The 18,034-nt window shown below is 47.9% G+C and overlaps 1 protein-coding gene across 9 annotated transcripts in view; it reads right to left on the reverse strand.

The window, feature by feature from the left end:
* Positions 1-18,034, reverse strand: part of PPP1R12B (protein phosphatase 1 regulatory subunit 12B) — a 112,656-nt gene that overhangs the window by 39,759 nt on the left and 54,863 nt on the right. For all 9 annotated transcript variants that reach the window (XM_084497639.1, XM_084497641.1, XM_084497646.1 and 6 more), the window contains 5 exons: positions 5,415-5,505; positions 4,779-4,949; positions 4,085-4,268; positions 3,421-3,533; positions 1,892-1,936 (listed from right to left, as the gene is read on the reverse strand). In XM_084497639.1, the coding sequence (XP_084353765.1) occupies positions 1,892-1,936; positions 3,421-3,533; positions 4,085-4,268; positions 4,779-4,949; positions 5,415-5,505 (604 nt within the window). The remainder of the gene's footprint in view (positions 1-1,891; positions 1,937-3,420; positions 3,534-4,084; positions 4,269-4,778; positions 4,950-5,414; positions 5,506-18,034) is intronic.

The raw sequence follows: 18,034 nt of genomic DNA on the forward strand, positions 1-18,034 counted from the left end.
GTGACTCCTGCCAACCTGGCTGGCAGTTAGCAGCACAGAAATCTCTTCAATTTGCACGTAAAATAAACTGGGGAAGAGTGATCAAGAAAACATGATGCTGGAGGCGATCAGGAAAGAAAATAAACTGGAAACTGGATAAGAACAAGAGGGCTGGGAGGATGGGCGCCAGTGGAAGGAGAGTCTAAGCCAGGATCTAACATGTGCAAGGTCCTAAGAAGAAAAGGGGCACTGCTGCCACAAAGCAACAGGGGCCAGGGGAACCGATGGAAAGTCGCCATGCTGTTAGATGGGAACCCACAAGAAAATTGTGGGAAGTACCAGACAAAAGGATTCCTTGCTGTTAGTCTGGGGAAAGACAACATCACTGACTGTAAGAGACTGGGTGACCCTGAACTTCTGGGAGCGTACGGTGAATTCTTTGGAAGTGCAATTTACCTGTTTACAAGAGTCATGCAGACTGTGCTCAGAGTTTTCATCAGGATCAGACTCGAAGATGCCTCCAAACCTGCAGCTTCGCACACTCTTTTGTCTTAATTTAGCTTACTGGGGACAATTTCCCAGAAGAACAAGACACTCCTAGCAAGCCCAAAACACAACTCCTGAAAATGAGGTGTCCCTGTTACCATTACTTTTTATCCATTACAAACTACACCCCTTTCAGTCTCATGGCAAGACGACCAACATTTCAAAACAGTTTTAAGGATGACACTGCATGAAAGATTCAGCCATTTAAGTGGAAAATCCAACAAAACTGCGTACCAGTATGAACAGAAACTCTTGTGGGAAGAGCTAGGCCTCTTGAAGCAGGTGGTGCTCCCCGTCTAGTGCACGCTGTGGGAAGAAATGTCCCCAGCTTCACATTTGCAATGTAAGCTTTGGGAAAGCAAAGGCTGGCACTGAAAGACAAGTACATGCTAAGAGCCATCCGAGCACCACGTGAGTCTCTGGCTACAGGACTCTGCCCCATTTTGACCAAGTGCAGCACTAAGAAAAACAAAAGTATACCCTAAGGAGTGTTATGGAAAACTTTCAGCAAAGAACCAGTTAAGTTTTCAATAAAATGATCCTTCGGTCACTACTGAATTGCAAAGAACGTGAGAAAGCTATTCTAAGTTCAATGTTTTCTGTCAAAGATTAAATGTGACAACAAGCAGGCTCACCCCTACACAAGCTTAAATTTACTATTTTTCCCAGGTCCTGCACAACATGCTTTAAGTTTGGAAATGTATTTAGCTTTAACATTGTCAGAGGAAGTCATGTTGTCAGGCTTAAATGTGTTTTAGACAAAGACAGACAGAAACAAAAGAGACCAAGTCAATTTGGAAGGACTCGGCAATTATTATGAAAGGAAAGAAAGGCCCTCAAAGGACGACAGAGACTATTGCAAGAACAGGGGAACAAAGAACAACCTCTGATGTGTTGCTTGGCAAGACAATTTCCCACAAGGAAACAAATCCAGGAGGAGACAAGGGCGCAGATTTGGGAAACACAAAACATACTGCCCAAACTAACAGCGTCAGGATGATTCTGAGCTACAGGCACGCGCCTCCCCCAGGACACCTGACAGCCTCGCTCCCTGGACGCTGCCGCTCCGACAGCTCCCTCCACAATGCACGCACCCTTGATTCTGCTCCAGTCCCTTTGGGTTTAAGAACCGCCTATGCAGCTTGCAGACAGCACACTTTTGAACCTAAGCCAGTCTGTAGATATTCAGCATGTTTCAGACGAGAAATCAGTACGGAAAATGCTACTCAGCCACCTCCCGGTTTGTGCTCAGCTGCTGCACAGAGCCTGAACCTCTGGGGTGAACAGAAGTACAGCCACAGAAGACTTATAGCCACCAACCCTCAGGAGTGAAGCACCGACTATTCAGAAATACGTTTTCACTTACCCGAGTTTCCTTCACTTCCTCATTTCCATCAACTTCATCATCATCCTAAGATGAAAAGCAAACAATATAATTAGGCAGCCTTGAAAACAGCAATTTATTTTTTTGTCACAGCAACATAATGTATTGCTTATGAATTGATGCTAAAGCTGTGAACAATTCTGTTGAAATAACTGCCTGCCTAGCTGCTTTTGGCTGATTATCTGATAATGTTTGGTAAACTAATGGCCATTTGCAGCATCTTAGTAGTGGAGAAAGCATTACTCTCTAGAGACTGCTACTGTGATTTGAATGCTCCTCAAGACCTGGTAGGAGAGGGAGTAATGCACCTAATTTACTTGGGGAACAAATGTTGTGACACTTGAGATGACTACGTGTCTGAAATGTTGACAAAATATTGACTTTCAAATAATGTCCTCCCCTTCACACAGACCTCAGAAGGAAAGAGCAGCCACCCCAGACAGCTTGCACTTTATGCTGCCTCTGTAACCCTCGTCCTAACAGCTCCATGGCAGGCTCTAGGAGTTCACAGAGCAATGGTAAACTACCACGGCATCACACCTGACTCAGCACTGAATTCAAGACGTTTCAGAGGCTGTATCTGTGGTTTCATATAGAGATAACAGAGAAATGAACTAAAACTCTGAGAAGTGATTTTTCTTCTGCTCTGAAGCTAGTAACATCGCTCCAACGAGCCTGTAGATAACTGGGCAAGCTGAAAAGCATTTAACAAAGAAAACAATAAGCAGAAAAAAAAAGAAAAAAAAAAGATTACACTTGGCACATGTGCAAAAATGCCAGAATCATCTGAAAATAGTCAAAAGGGGTGTTTGCAACCAGTCTTTTAATGGACTTTCTGATGTTCCAGGAGGGTCCTGTCAACTCGCAACTCCAAAGACTCAACACTATCTGTGTCTGCCATTGGGAAGACCATTGATTTTTCATAGTATTGTGCAAGAATTGTACCTTACGCTCTTTCCTCCTCTAACCAAGGTTTGGAGGGCTGCCTTTCTTCCCTCAGACTGAAGAAATCTCTTTGAAACCAGAACAAAAAGAAATGACTGTGACACAGCCAGCTCTTCTGCATTATATGCTGTGTGTGTTCTCTGGTGCTGGGTAGGGGATCCAGACACAGGTTTTATTCTTCACTGTCATCCTTTTAGGGGGCCTAAAGTGTAGCCAAATTTGGACTTGAAGGAATTTGAAAAATACTTCCAGTGGCTCAAGACCTCCTTCTTCCAAAGAAACCAGACTTCTAATCTCTCTTCTCCCATGTGGGCTCTTTCACAGTTTTTCAAGGATCACACTGATTTGTGATCAAGAGCAGGCCTCTCGGAGCCTGCTTCTTGGATTTTACATGGGCCAAAGTGTGACGTGATTCCTTTGGAAGTGCCAGTCTGAAATAGAGTTGGAGAGGGAAGGACTAATGGGAAATCAACTGACCTGGAAAAAATCTGAAGCTCGGAACTGGAAGAAAATTCACCCTGAATATTACAGAATGAGTTTTACTTCTCTGAGGAACTCAAACTCACATCTTTTGTTGAGAAAATGATGCCGGTGCCTCTTCGCCTCTCTTTTGGCCGCCTCCTCTCTCGGATCGACTGTTTGTTTGAAGATCTGTCGTCTAAATCTGGATCTTCGCACTCTAGCCAAGCAAAGAAAGACTGCTTTGGTTTCAGTGATTTACATTTGCGTTTTTGCTAAGGCACCGGGGTTCTTCTCAAGCTGATCAAGGTCATTTTGGCTTGTGTTATATTACAAAGAAGTTATTAAAATGAAACGGAATCCCAGTGCCCTACTACATCCGGCTACTCACACACCTTTCTTTATCAGAGACTAGAGAGGATATCTGAGCTGTCAGCTTTTCCCAGATCATCACAGCTTACTTCTGTTCTCAGGACAAACTGTAGTAGTGGAATTGCTCCCCCCAAGCTCTAAGATCTAAACACTACATGGATTCATGTTATACGGTCTCTTAGCCAAAAACGGAAGACTTCTATCCCTCTCTTTTACAAGCAATAGGCTGTATCCTACATCAAGATTTCAATTTAAACAAATAATATTTATTTGATGAGATAGCAGCTCCCCATACCTCTCCCCTCAGAACAACAAGCAAACTTATTCTCTGCATACAAAGTTCTAAAACCCATGAAAAACCCTGAGCTTTGAATCTCCTTCATTCTGCTGGGTACGTACCATTTTTCTCCATCACTGTGGCTGCACCTCTGAAGTCTGCTGGATTCACAGAGTCAAGACCTAGATACTTATTTGTTCGAGTTAGGTAAGAACTTGTATAAAGGAGAGGTGCTGACGTAGAAGGAGATACAGGTGTTGTAGGTTTGTCTGGTTGTGCTGGGCACCTTAATCGCCGATAGACAGTCTGTAAACAAACAGGACAAAAAGTTAGTAGAATGAAAAGGATTTGGGACTTCGGGTAACTGAGTGATCTTATAGAACGTAATTTTTTTCTTCACTGCTGCTGGAAGCGATCATCTCTATCCACCAGATCAAGTATAATTCATTCCATCAGACTGGGACAAATGTTAATAGCGTTGTACAGCTATAACATGAGAGCACCTTCCCATGGCCGGGAAGCCTAGGATCACTGACTTAGTCCTCACTTTCTATGATCTACACAGTTTTATTTTCTGGCAAGGCAGAAAGGTAAAATTCTCAGTGGAGAGCAAAGGAAGAGATAAAATCTTACACCTCCATATCCACACCCCTCACGCAGATTTCTGAGGTGGGGATAATCCTCAATATTACTTCTTTCCAGCAAGTCTGCCCCCCTTAAAATAAACAGAGGACCCCATAAGAATTTCTCCTTGTGTCAGCTATCCTAAATGGTTTCATTAACTCAATCAAGGAGACGTAAGGCCAGGAGGATCACCTCATCATCTGCACTTCTGCTCCACCGTGACCGGGTTTCCTGCCTCTCACTGCTGTCCTCAGCAGGCTCAGTGCTCTCAGCTTTCTCACTTTGCTGCTCCTGAGCTTGCCGTTCTGCCCGAGACCGGCTGAAGGTTCGCTCTGCCTCCTGAAGGTCTGTCAGCGTCACACCCTAGAGAGAAAGAGTGAGAATTCTTTAATTTGTGCAGGTAGATTTCAAGTCTTCCAGCTCAGATACTAAGTTGAGGATGCCCAGCAGGCTTCTGCCTGGCCAGGCGAATGTTTCTGGGCTTCGCCTTCATGCTAACACCAAGAAAAGCACTGTGTTGCCTTTAACACATTTCTCGGTGCATCTACGCAATAAATGAGTCAAAGCAACCCAAATATACACGATCAAGCTACAAACGAAAAGGCAGCTATACTGCAGAAATGAGAACTTTGAAATCTCACTTGTGTATGCTTAGAGGAGTATTTGGTAATAACTGCTTGGGTGAACTTTTGCCAGAATTTCTCCAACACTGGCAGGGCAGACAAGCCCCTTGTAGTAAGTAGCAGTACACTAGCAAAAGAAATCTTGCTTCTTTGCACACTGGCTCTCTTCATCTTTCACTTGAACATGACAATTGCCATTCTTTACCTGCGTAGACCTGCGAGTCTGTCGAGCCTGTCTGGATCGTGCCTTTCTCAGTGATTCTGCTTCCTCATCCCGTACTGGAGTCAGATATGACCTGAAAGAAAAAAAAAAAAGGCAGAAGATGTTAAAATAAAAACAGATGCTCTGCCTTCCTGTCTCTGTGAACTCCAGAGTCATGATATTATTATTTTTTTCATATAGACAAATATAATTTTAGCTCCATCTACCAAGACTAATGTTGTCTTCTGCTTTGGGACAACTTTGCTATGAACATGTGACACACAAATGCACACATTACGTTCTCCCTGCAGCCTCTTTATAAATAAACTCTTTAGCATCGAACACTTTCTGTTAAAAATGTATAACTGTTTAGTAGATTATTTGCTCCATTTCATCTCTTACTGCATTCGTAAGGAAAAAAAAATACCTCTTGTGCAGATTAAGATCTCAAGAACAGAAATCCTGCACTGGCACATTCCTCAGACCCTCCTTCCTGTCATTATATTCACGGTCATATTCCTGCAATCTGCTGTCTTCATCAATATGAAACCCATCACACTAGAAACCGGCTGAACTGCTGGCGTCTTACAAAGAAAAACCACCTGGGAAAGAGTTAAGAAATGAAAGCACTGACCCCCACGCACCGGAGAAACCCAAGTCCCTCGATACGGAAAAGCATCCAGTTAAAACAGAGATCTTGTCACCACTAGATTTCATTAAACCCGTGAGATTTCAGAATTATTCACGTGAAAATACAGGAACTGAACTCTCTGCACATGCACTGACTGTGGAGGAACCTGAGAGAAATTCGGCAGTGCCCCAGCAGAGCCAGAGATCGCACAGCGCTGAGACTGCTCTCCATCCTGGTGGAGTGGCTTCCATCTCAGGGAAGATTAATTAGCTTGGACTCTCCAGGCTGGTTAATGGGGAACAGTTATTAACACTGCCTCAAGAACGAGTGTCTGAAATGAAATGTTCTTTTGTAGGTCTGTCCCTGCCACAGGTTAACAGAATATCAGAGATCTAGATCAGTTCACAGAGTAATTAGCCAGGAGAGGGATAAGGACCTATCAAGGAGCACCGTTAATTTTTCCTCGGATTCTTTTCCTGGCTTCTCCACTCCAGGCCACTTCCACCTATAAAGAAATGGGCTGAACGGGTTTTTCATCTGATCCAGCAATTTATTAGGAAGATTACTGACTTTGCTGCACTACGACAAAACCCAACGAATCCCAGAGGGTGGATCATTCCAAAATCGTTTCCCCCCCCCCCCAGCTTTTATCCATCTCTTCACGATCGTGTGCTTAGCACTGATTTCAGCTGGCTCATGGCTGGCAGCCAAACGCACGCTGCCCTCCGCTGCTGAGCAGGGAAACTCACACCACGTAACGGGGGGTGCTCTGATTACCTGCAGGTACTTCCATGGGGTACCTCACACCCCAACGGGGCAGATAAAACAAAGTCTTCTCACCTAAACCTGGGTGCATCCAACCCGCTAAATCGTGCCCTGAACTCCCCTGCGTGTCCTGCCCAGGTTTCCAGAGTATAAGGAGAGCGAGAAGGATCGTCCGTGCTGGAGACGCCGGCGCTGCAGACTTGTAGAGGAGATGAATCATCCTCTGGGAGCTGGCTGCGATGGAGATGTCTACATCCGAGCTGGCCAGACTCACCGAACTGCACTTCCAGGGTGCAATTCATCACCTTCAGAAAGAGCCTCCAGCACAGATCATGGGAATGCATTGCAGAGGAGCTCATTTCTTCCCATTGATTATCCAGACAGAAACACTAGCTGTGATGGATATGCCAACGCTGGAAGTGCCTAAAATTCAGAGAGATGATTGCCTCCCAAGAATTTGCTGTTTCACGAACAAAACAACCTGCCATTCGATGTGTGGAAGCTATGCAACTCCTAATTTTGCAGAGGAGAAGTTCTCTTTTGCTCCCCTTTATGCTGTGCATATGGGCTACCCGGGTAATGGCACATTAAGGGAACAATCAGCCCTTCCTGCAGCTTTTGACACAAGCAGAATTGCTGCTATTAGCACAGCATCCCCAAGTAATAAGCCACCTGCGGGAAGAACGCATTTGTAAAATATACCACGAGTTAAGTTCAGAGCAGTTGTAAAAAAAAAAATCCTGAAAGGTAGAAACCAAGTAAAGCTGTGGCTAAGTCAGGTGGCCAGGGCACTGCAGCAGCTCTGAATCAGCAGAACTTGCATCTTGTGCTCTTTAGGATTTCAGGATTCAGCAGTTCTCACTGACAGGGCAGGAGCGCAGGAGCTACATACATGAATCGGGGAGCTGGAGGATGAAAAATGAGACATGCCTTTGCCTGGAGAGGAATTTGGCTCATACGACAGCACGTATGCAGAGAGCCACACCGTGCTTGTTCAGGAACACTCCTGGTACGTGTGAGCACCACGAGGTCGTGCTTCGAGCAGCTGAAATACTTCTGCATGCAGCAAAAAAAGGCCCAAGCTCATTGGCACAGGGTGCAGGAGAGGACAAGGCAGATTTTCCAAATGGATCAGAAAAAGGTTAGACAAATCCATGGAGAGCAGCTCAGCACCAGCTGAGCTAAAACAAGGTGTGGTGTGCCCACTGGGAGCCCTGTGGCTCTGTGGCAGGGTCAAAGCAGCAGGTTTGCAGGAGCACAGCGAGGCTGCTGCAGGGTTTCCCTTCCTTCAGTGCTCAGCTACAGCTTTGGGTAAAGGCGGCCAAGTGCATGGACACAGCAAGAATGCAGCAAGAGAATAAATGTTTCGTCTCTTATCCCTTCATTATCCCAGACCTTTTTCTCTGTGCTTCCAGAATTTATAGAAAGATGGGAATATTTTAAAAGCACCATTAGCAATTCTGCATGCCTCACCCGTAACAGTGACTTAATCTCCAGCACATTTTGCAAGTCAGACCAGCACAGCTCAGGCTGCAGCCTTTATTGATTACCAACTTTTGGTTTCCATTTACACAATTCCCCAAAGCTTGGAGCTCACCCAAAGCCATTTTACAAGTCTGAGCTAAAGGACTGTTCTGATACAAATCAGCAGAGCCACTGCACAGGGACACTGCCGATTTCTCTGAGTAAGCAGCTCCAGCCTTCCCCTGGCGATGAGGGAAGGTGGCTGTGCTGTAAACATCTCCAGAGCAAACACAGACACCGCACCTGCTGGCAAGCCAGCCGCAGTTTTGCTCTAATTGACAAGGGGAATTTTTTGTCTCCTTTATTCGGGGTGGTGGTGCCGGCATCAGGAGGTAAAGACAGATTTTACAAATCTGGGTGAAGCTTCACTTTGCTTACCAGCTGAATTTTAGGCTACTGGAGCATGCTAAATGAGAGGGAAGGAGGAAAGAGAGAACAAATTCACGGAAAGGAGACAGCAAGATCTGATGCAGCCACAAAGCAAGGCTGGGCTAAACGGCAGAGGGAGAGCAATGCACTGCTCTCCAAAGCAGAAAAACTGCAGATCGCAGCAGGCTGAAGGGAACAAACAGCAAAAGCAGCCTGTAAACAATCCACAGAGTTTTTAATTATTTCAAGAAACGCACTGCTTAATGAAGTGCGGTATCCACGGCATCCTGTTAACTCCAGCAAACATCACGTGGTCCGTGCAGATCTTTAAAGAAGTGGCCCCGTGCACTGCATTTCCTTGCGCTAAGCTTTCTCTGAGAAACGTTTTCTCAGAGTTTCGGCTGCAAGAACCAGCAGCAGCATATAAATTGTTGGAGATGCGTACGTGAGAGGCTGCAAAACCACTGCAGAAGTTTACAGTTCCCAGAGACAGAGCCGAGCGTGTCCTGCTGCCACCAGGCAGCTGCAAGCTTTTGGTTCGTGTGTGAGCTAGAAACGAGCTGGGAACTGAGTGATTGCTCCAGCTTCCATTTAATTCTTTCAGTTTTCAAGAAAATGCCAATTTTCACTGTTAACTCTTTTAACGAGGACACTGCCACAAAAAGGTTGATCCCGAATTGCTCATCACCACCTCACACCAACAGCAGCAGCAGGAAAATTCTGACAGAAAGGGAGATTCAAAACAGGGCAAAAGGAAACCTGGATCCACGAGCTGGTAAGGCAGGAATACAAGGGTCTGTCCCTAGGAGAACCTGTGCCAGGGAAAATAAGATCGTGCTGTGGAGAGAAACCCCTCCGGAGCACGGGGCAATGACGAGCCGTGTTAACTGGTGCACAGGTAACAGGATTATGATGAATTTCTCCACGAAACACGGAGGCTTCTGATAATCCCATCACAACCCCGCTCTCCTTTCTTTCTGTCCTGAACTCTTTCGAGCACTTCTCACCTGAAGCACTCGTGACAAACGCCATCCACCGCCGGGGGAGCGGGGAGCCACCTGCAGCAGGGAGGGCAGGCCAAGAACCCCGAAAACGTCCCCAAGTTTGACATTTTCATACCCGGGTGACGCAGCACTGGGAAAGCATTTGCCTACAAGAGAGTCACCGGCGTGGGTCAATGCTCGGAGCAGATCTGGAAGCTGAATCTTCATTAAATGCCACAGCTGCCCATTTGTCACAGCCGTCGGGGAGCTTTGCCTTGCTGCCAGCACACCGCAGCTCTGCAGCCGCACAGCCCTGAGCTGCAGGGGGCCACGGGGGATTGCCCCAGCCCCATCAGGTCCTTCCCCAGCACGCCCCCGTTCCCATAAAGCGCAGGAAGAAGGGCTGCTGCTTGGCAGACAGTACCTCGAGGTGTCTGGTCCCTCCAAACACAGCACTTCTGGATAAGAACTGGGGCCATGCCTGGTGCTGGTGTTACAAACGAGATCATGGAGAGGGCAGGAGCCTCTCCACTGCCCCCCGACTCCTCTCTCTTCTCAGTCCAAATCCTCTTTCTACTCTGGGAGCGACCCTATGCTCCACTCAGTAACCAGAATTACTGGAGGCTACAGCCACCATGTTCTCAGAAGCCAGGAGAAGACTTTTGGTGCTTCCAGCTCGGGATAACGTGGGCAGGAGGAGCTGGCACAGCTTTGGCTTCCTGCAGGCAAACAGCACGTTCGGCACAGGGATGGCCATGCAGTCATTCAGGCTCTGACAGCTGAAGTCACTTCCCTCAAGAGCACACGTTCGCTGTCCTAAACACTGCAGTAAATTCAAAAATCCTACAGATATTTATGTAGGTCTAATGAAAAAAGGGAGAAAAACGCCCGGCAAAAGCCTTAAGAACTGATACAGTTCCCCTGGAAACAATTGGAAAAGTACAGCATCCCAGCAATGCAATCCCACAAGCTGGAAACTTGCCACTAGCTAAGAAACTATCCATAAGCCGGGGGAGGGAAGAGCAGCAAGAGCAAGCTTTGCAGGAAACAATGCTGACAGTAGCTCCCAAAATACGATTTCTTAAGTTAGATACTAAAGTCTGTATGCAGCAGCAGATCAGGCACTGACAGGTACACGGGAACAGTCAGAAGACACCTTGCTGCACTCACGACCAAGCAACAGGTTTCTGTTCTCCCCTGTATCCATCCCTGCGCTAACTTGTCCTCTGCATCAGCCCACAGCTACTGCCAATACTCCTTAGAGAAGCTGCCACAAAAAAAAAAAAGTTGTCTGACCATAATTTAACAAGACCACGCAACAGGCAGGAGAGGAGGATGACATGTCAGGCTCTGAAAATGCTGGAGCTGGGAACGAGGGGAGAGACAGCCAGACAATGCTGAGTCATTTAATAAGCCGAGGACAAAGGGATAACGAGATTTCAAGATCACACTCTTCAAAGCGTTTCACAGCTGGCTTGAGAAGGCTCGCCTGAGCATTCCCCATTTTCAGGCCTCTGCTTTTCTCCCTCATGCTAGGCCTGGCTGTCGTGAACTGTCATTGTGTTTCAATCTGGACTGTGAATTTTCAGCTCGTGGAAGTTTAAAGGCCTGAATTTCAATCATCTGCTTACAGTACGATTAGCAGGTTAACAAGCACAAGATGAAATTCTCTATCTGCAACAGCTTGGCTGTGCTCAACACGTTCAGGTGCTGATCCGAGAGATTAAGAGCCTTGCGATCTTTGTCACTTGCTAATCAAAACAACAAGTACCCTTTATCCTTCCTCAAAACTCACGCTTTGATGTGATGTTTACAATGGTTTGAGGTTACACGCGTGGCAGCTGATGCTCTAGGAACACCTCCCATCATACAGCGCCTGCGTGTGTCCCATCTGCCCGTGTTCATCTCCTCCCATGCTCTTCGGAAAGCAGAGCTGCTCCTCTCCTGCTGCATCCCCTCAGCAGCTAGCTCAGCGCCAGTCCTCTACAGGCTGAGCTGCTGCAACACGAAGAAGTGAGAAGTGCTCCAAGCACGGACCCAGGGGTGCTGCTGCTCTCTGCTCCAGGTGCTCGGCTTCTCCTTTGTGAGGAAGGAAAAGGCAGCAGCCCTGTTACCTACTGAGTCAGGGAGATGGAACCTGGGCTGGGAGCTTTTAGATGATCAGTGTTATCCCCTTGCATTAATTAATATCACTTGGCATCCTGGTGAAATGGTAACAAACGGCACGGGGATCACGCTCCTCGAGCTGACCACCTTGTCTGGGTGACCACCGGTCTGTGACCCTCGGCTGTTGCAGCTCTCTCAGAAAAAGGGAAAAGGTTGTTTAACAACAACAATAATCGAGGATTTTTTTTTCCATAAGACAGAAGCAAAGAGTTCTGCAAACAAAGCTGCTGGCCAGCAACACATTTTCTCTACTGAACTTTGCTTTAGTTAATTGACTGCGTTAGTTGTAATTGTCCTAAGTGCAAAGCTTCCCAGGCTGGAATACTTTGGAATTGGTTTGTGTTCAGCACAGGACATCGGGTGCCAACACACCACGCTGAGCAGTTTATCACTGCGTCACAGCACAAGGTGCGCTGGTGTCTGCAGTCCTCAGAGGCTGAATCTTCGCTTTAAAAAAAAAATTGCTGCATGAAATGGAGCGGGATGAAACTCCATCTCCTGCCAGCTGATGAACGAAACGCAGACAAAGCTGCAAGTGCTCTGCCTCCCGCAGTATTTCTCTCTCATTGTCAAGTAAGCAGCAAGTCAGGGAACACAATCTGACATTTAACCAACCTCAAGCAGCTTTCAACCTACAGCAGCTTTCCCAAAAGCTAGTTGGTACACAAGGCAGGAAATTCTTGACTAAAATTCACTGGACAAAAACACGAATATCTGGGAAATTACCTTTTGCAACTAAAAAACCCAACGAACTTGCCGGCAATACGGAGGATTCAGCTACTGAACTACATAAACCTTGGGAAAAATGCTCGCTTGGCACAGGGCTGCACGGCCTTCCACTGCCACCTCGTGGGGAAGGCACTAAGCAGCTGCCCGAGCACTTCCATGGGATCCAAACCATGAATCAGCCCCATCTGAATTACAGAAAACATCGCCGAGTATTAATAATGCAGAACAGATTTCCATTTCCTACCGAGCTAAGATTGCAATTTCTTAGAGTTGCCAGAGGCTTTGGTTCGATTTCATGAGTCTGCTGTTCCCAGGGACAGCAGATTTATTAAGCTTGCTCAAAAACTTTTTCCGTACAAGTCCCTGGGTCTCTACCTGGCTTCCTTTGCTTCTCCACCTGTAGCATCCACGGGTCGGTGCTGTGGAGCAAAGACATGAACAGAAGAGCTGGTTCTGTGCTGTTCGCTCCCAGCTGCACACCCATACAGCATCTCTACAAATATTTCAGGTCCGTTCTTTAGTCTAACTCATGTTTTTGGACACTGAGAAGCATGGGAAGATGTTTGAGTTAGTCAATGCCCCGACTCCGAACATCCAGGTGCTGATACCCAGAGGTGACTGGGGTCCATTAGGGGAAGGGGCTATCAGACACGATTAAATCCGGGGAACATCAGCAGTTCTGGTTAGGATGTAAAGAGGAATCACGCGCAGATTTGGAACGTAGGCAGGGATGGGGAAAAGCAGTTTTACCTTCTGCTTGCTCCATGCTCTCCAGCTGCACTTCTTTGAGGCTGGTCAGCTCGAGCAGTGCCCGCTTCGTTCCCTCGACCATTCCTGGAGGAGCTCGCATATATTCCCGCTTGGAGTTAGCGGGCCAACCTACAGCCTGGGCTCCTCCGCAAATACCAAAATCCCCCCCCCTTCCTTAACCCTGAGCGCTGGATAAAGGCAGGGGGCAGCTGAGCACGCGGCAGCACACCTGCTCGCCTTCCTTACAGGAAGCAGAGCTCAGCAGCAGTGACCCCCAGCCCACACCTCGACCTTTTCCCAAATAAAAAAACCGCAGCCCGCTTTCTGAGACGGCGGGAGCGACCTCGCCTCGTCCCAACATGGCAAACCCCACGGCCTGAAGGATTCCTGCCCTCCCACGTCATTCGGCCAGCAGCCTTTTAAAAAAAGGACGACTTTATCTGAAAGAGATTAACCGCAAAAGCACGGCCGATAAAACGCTTTCGGCAGCAGGTGCCGGATGATGGCTCGCTTCTCCACGAGCCCTTTTAACTTCTTGCTGTCCGCTGGGCAGCGGGGTGGGAAGCTGTCCCTGCCCCTGCCGCGGTGCCTGGTGGGGGTGTCCCCACGTGTGCTCCCCCGTGGCCTTCACCAAGGGAAGAAAAACCGCTCAGCGACAAGGATTATAGGGTCAGCCACCACTGACAACAGCAATAAGGTGGCAGCAAGGCAGCGCTCACAGCTTTACCCACCGCTTCCTCTCCAGTGACATTTAAACACCCCCTGAACGCAACGTCTGTGGTTTATCTCTAAGATTTCACGGGTTTTGGTTAAATGATAAAGGTTAACGGAGGTATCAGGCATCTGCGCTCACCCCGCAGGAGTCATGTTCTGAATTTGGACAGGACAAGAATCACGAGGCAAAAGGACTTGCCAAAAATTGTTCATCTAATAGTACTGGTGGAGGAGGATTCAGTTATTAATATATTATTAATATACGCTACTATAATTAGCAGCTGGATCCTCAGAATGAAGGAATGAAGAATGAATTCCTCTCGGGAGTGAAGCAGAGAAGAAATATTTGCCAGGCACGTTTACCTTGCGTGTCAGTGAACTTTCTTCAAAACCTGCAAAAAAAATCTGTGGAAAGCTTTAGAGGGCAAGGTGCCGGGCTGAGCACGGCCTCCAGCCCCTGGGCCCTAAGAAAACAAGCCCATCTCACTCTTATTCTTGATTTATCTGAAAAATTGGGCAGAGTATGTTAAAAAAAATAAGGCAGAGATGTATTTCCTGCCTCTAGCAGCTGGCCTGACAGCAAGTACGACCACCTGGCTGGAACCTTCCTGAGCAGCAGGAAGAACGCCCGACTGCAGAATGCAATCGTGTAAACAAGGCGGATGGGGAAAAAAGAGGAAGGACAAATTAAATTCCTAAATCTGACAAAAACGGGCGTGACTTCAACTTCCAGAATGTCCTTTTAAAGTGATTACACAGCGGAGAGCTCAAACTCAGGACCTGTCTTCAGAAGCTCGGGGAAAGCTCATCATGCACAGAGGTGCTGCCCATGGGCTGCATGGTGGCCTTTGCATCTGCCCTGGGATCCGGAGCAGTTTTTCAGACCCAGAAAAGCTTCGTGGAGACCCTGAGACCTTCCTTTCAGTGCCACAAGTCACATCCCAGCTCGGTGTGACCCCCGACCACCTCGCCTCCATGCGTAGGGCTCCCAGGAGAGACGTGGCCACGCAGCGCGGCGCTCAAACCGCAGGGGCAGGATCGTGGCGAACTCTGCGAGGGAGCTGTGGGTGGCACTAGAGGCCGCTGTCATCTCGGATAAATGCAGATAAAGGCAGTGGGCTGCAGCCAGCAGGGCCCCCCTCGAATCCCCACCACTTGCTTGCACCGAGCAGAAACCAAAAGGACGGTGGCTTTGCACCGAGGGGGACAGGATCCACGTGAGACAGGGGATGGAGACGGGATGCAGAGCACCCCCCACGCCTGTACCTCGCCCTCAGAGCTGGTGTTGTTCAGAGCTCAGCTGGACAAACACATTTGCAATGCGAGACAGCTTGGCGCTGGCAGGAGATCATCGAAACGGCCCAGCAGCAACGCTCATCGCTGGCTCCGAAAGTCCCCCAGAAAAAAGGAGAAATCGACTGGCAAAAAAAAAACTATTGATTCTGGAGGATGGCACGTTTCCAGCCCCTCGCTGTCGGCGCTCCGCAGCGCTGCAGCAGAACGCAGGGAGGCTGAACGTGCAGCTGGGTACCTGTAAATACGCACGGCAGCAGCCTGGCCGCCTGGCACAGCCATATGGCCCTAGCAGCAGGCAGCACTTGGCCACAGCCAGTGCAGGCACACAGACCGCAGGACATTCCTCCGAGCTGCGCTGCTGCCTTTGCTTTTTTGTTCTTCCCTCCCCTCTGTAAAGACACAGCCATGGTTCATGCTATTTTCCAGCCACCGGAGCGTTTGCTGACCAATTTGGCCAGCCGACACGTGCAGCAGGTAAAAGACAGGGAAGAAATGCTGCCATGGGCCAGGGCGAGGGCTGCTGGCTGGCAGAGGATGCTCAACTGCGCTCCTGAGCCCTTTGATCCGCGTTCCTCCCCAGACCTAACACAATCTTCTGCTCTAACCTTTTGGCTTCGCCTGGATAATTTAAGGCTACAACTTCGGAGCCATCGCTGCGATCTAATATTAGAAGATAAGCTTGTTTGTGTTTTTGTTGCTAAGAGAAAGCCGGAGCTTTGGAAACACTGAAGCTGACCAAATGCTCCTGCAACAGCTGCCGGCAGGAGCCGAAATGCATACAGTGCTTCCCTGACAACTGTTTGCCATTTTCCCTTCTTATTTTATTTTCCTGAAGTTGGCCTCCTTCCAAAATGAGCTTTTCCCATTTAGGTGACCTCTCCCGTTCCTCCAAGTCCATGTTTCCTAGTTCAATGCGTGCAGGCAGCAGTTCTGTCGGTGTATCCTGCTGGTAGAACACACACCCACAAACGAGGTTTCCTCCACCCGTAATGCATCATTGCTGTGTTTTTTCCCTCGGTAGCTGCAAAGCATCGATTAAAGGTGGGAGGAATTTTCTGGTGTTGATCCCTTTGCATTAACATAATTCGCAAGAGACGGCTCGCTAATAAAAATGCAGGAGACAAACAGATCTCCTCTATTATTTATAGAAACTGATTCGGCAATAAATGCCGACGCAGTGATATTAATAGATGATCTTTTTGGCATTTACAAGTACAGTCACAGTCAAGCTCCCTGTCTGGAGACAGCGCCAAGGCTCTGGTGGGCTTTGTGGAGACCACTTCTCCTGGGAAGAATCTAAAGCTTCCGCAACTTTATTCTGTGCTTGCCAAAACAGAGATAGGGTTGTGAAATGGGCTGGAGTGTGAGCTGCAAGCACAATGCACGCTCTGTCCTCTTGCACAATCTCTCTGTGCACCAGGAGGATCTTTGGCAGCTCGTCTCGATTCAATTGCAAATGACACCAAGCCAACTGACCCTAGCAAAATGACAAGGAGCACGCAGAGGCACTCCTAGCGGTGACTGTAAGTGTCCTGACAGACAAAGACACACTGCAGCAGCTACTGCAAATTATTTCCCTGCACACAGAGTGGATGGATGTGGTTCACAGAGAACCCTTGCAATACCTTCAGAGCACTACCTGAGCTAGCTCTAGAAAAAAGAAAAAAAATGCCTGAACAACCTGACAAGTGTGGGTATTTTCCAGATAGCACAGCCTAGCTTGCTTTCTTGGATCCACTGCAGCTGAAGCATGCAGCAGGCATGCCCTCCTTCCACCAGAGAGGTCATGGGGCTGCCTGCAGATTACATGGCACCTCGGAGCTCCACCACCTTTATCTTTACAAGCTGATAATTTCCATCATTGCTTTTCACATCCTTTGGCTCGAGGCCATTTAAAATATATCAGAGTACAGAGCATTATCTCCACGCTCAGGACGGTCTGTATTTCAAGGAGAAGTTATTATTTTAGTTCAGAAGAATCTAGTTACTGGAAACACTCCATGAACAGGCTGCCCATTAGAAATACACAGCTCATCGCTGCATTTTATTTATTGCCATTTCATGCACGCCATCAGAAGGGACAGATCTTGCAAAAGTTTACCTGTTTGCAGCAATAAATATGGATCACTCGATGCTCTGTACTTAAATGCACAAGGTAAATTTCCTTTCAAGGAGTACCAACCATGCCAGGTTTCTATTTTCCCACTCTTAAAATCACAGAACCGTACATGTAGAATGGCTTGAGTGGGAAGGGACCTTAAGGATCATCTAATTCCACCCCCCTGCCACGTGCAGGGACACCTCCCACCAGAGCAGGTTGCCCAAAACCCCATCCAGCCTGGCCCTGAACACATCCATGGCTTCTCTGGGCAGCCTGTTCCAGTGCCTCACCACCCTCAGAGGAAAGCAATGAATGCTGCTGGAGGGCAGTCCATCTGTTCCCGTGTCACACACCTACGTGCTCCAGGAGGATTTGTTACCCCCCAAACTAACAACGGGGGACCCAGGGGACTTGGGCAGCAGATGTCTCCATGGGGGCATGTGCAAACTGGACTAAGAACCAGAGGGATGCATTTTTGTCTGAACGCATCTCAGCCCAAAGCTCTTTCAGGAGGAGCTTTGTGTTACAGGACCTACTCCAAGTGGCTGCTGTGCAGTCTGTCCCTCTGTACACAGAGGCCTTAGGGACTGAGATT

Source organism: Aythya ferina, assembly GCF_964211825.1.
Source record: "Aythya ferina genome assembly, chromosome: 25".
NCBI classification, from domain to species: domain Eukaryota; kingdom Metazoa; phylum Chordata; class Aves; order Anseriformes; family Anatidae; genus Aythya; species Aythya ferina.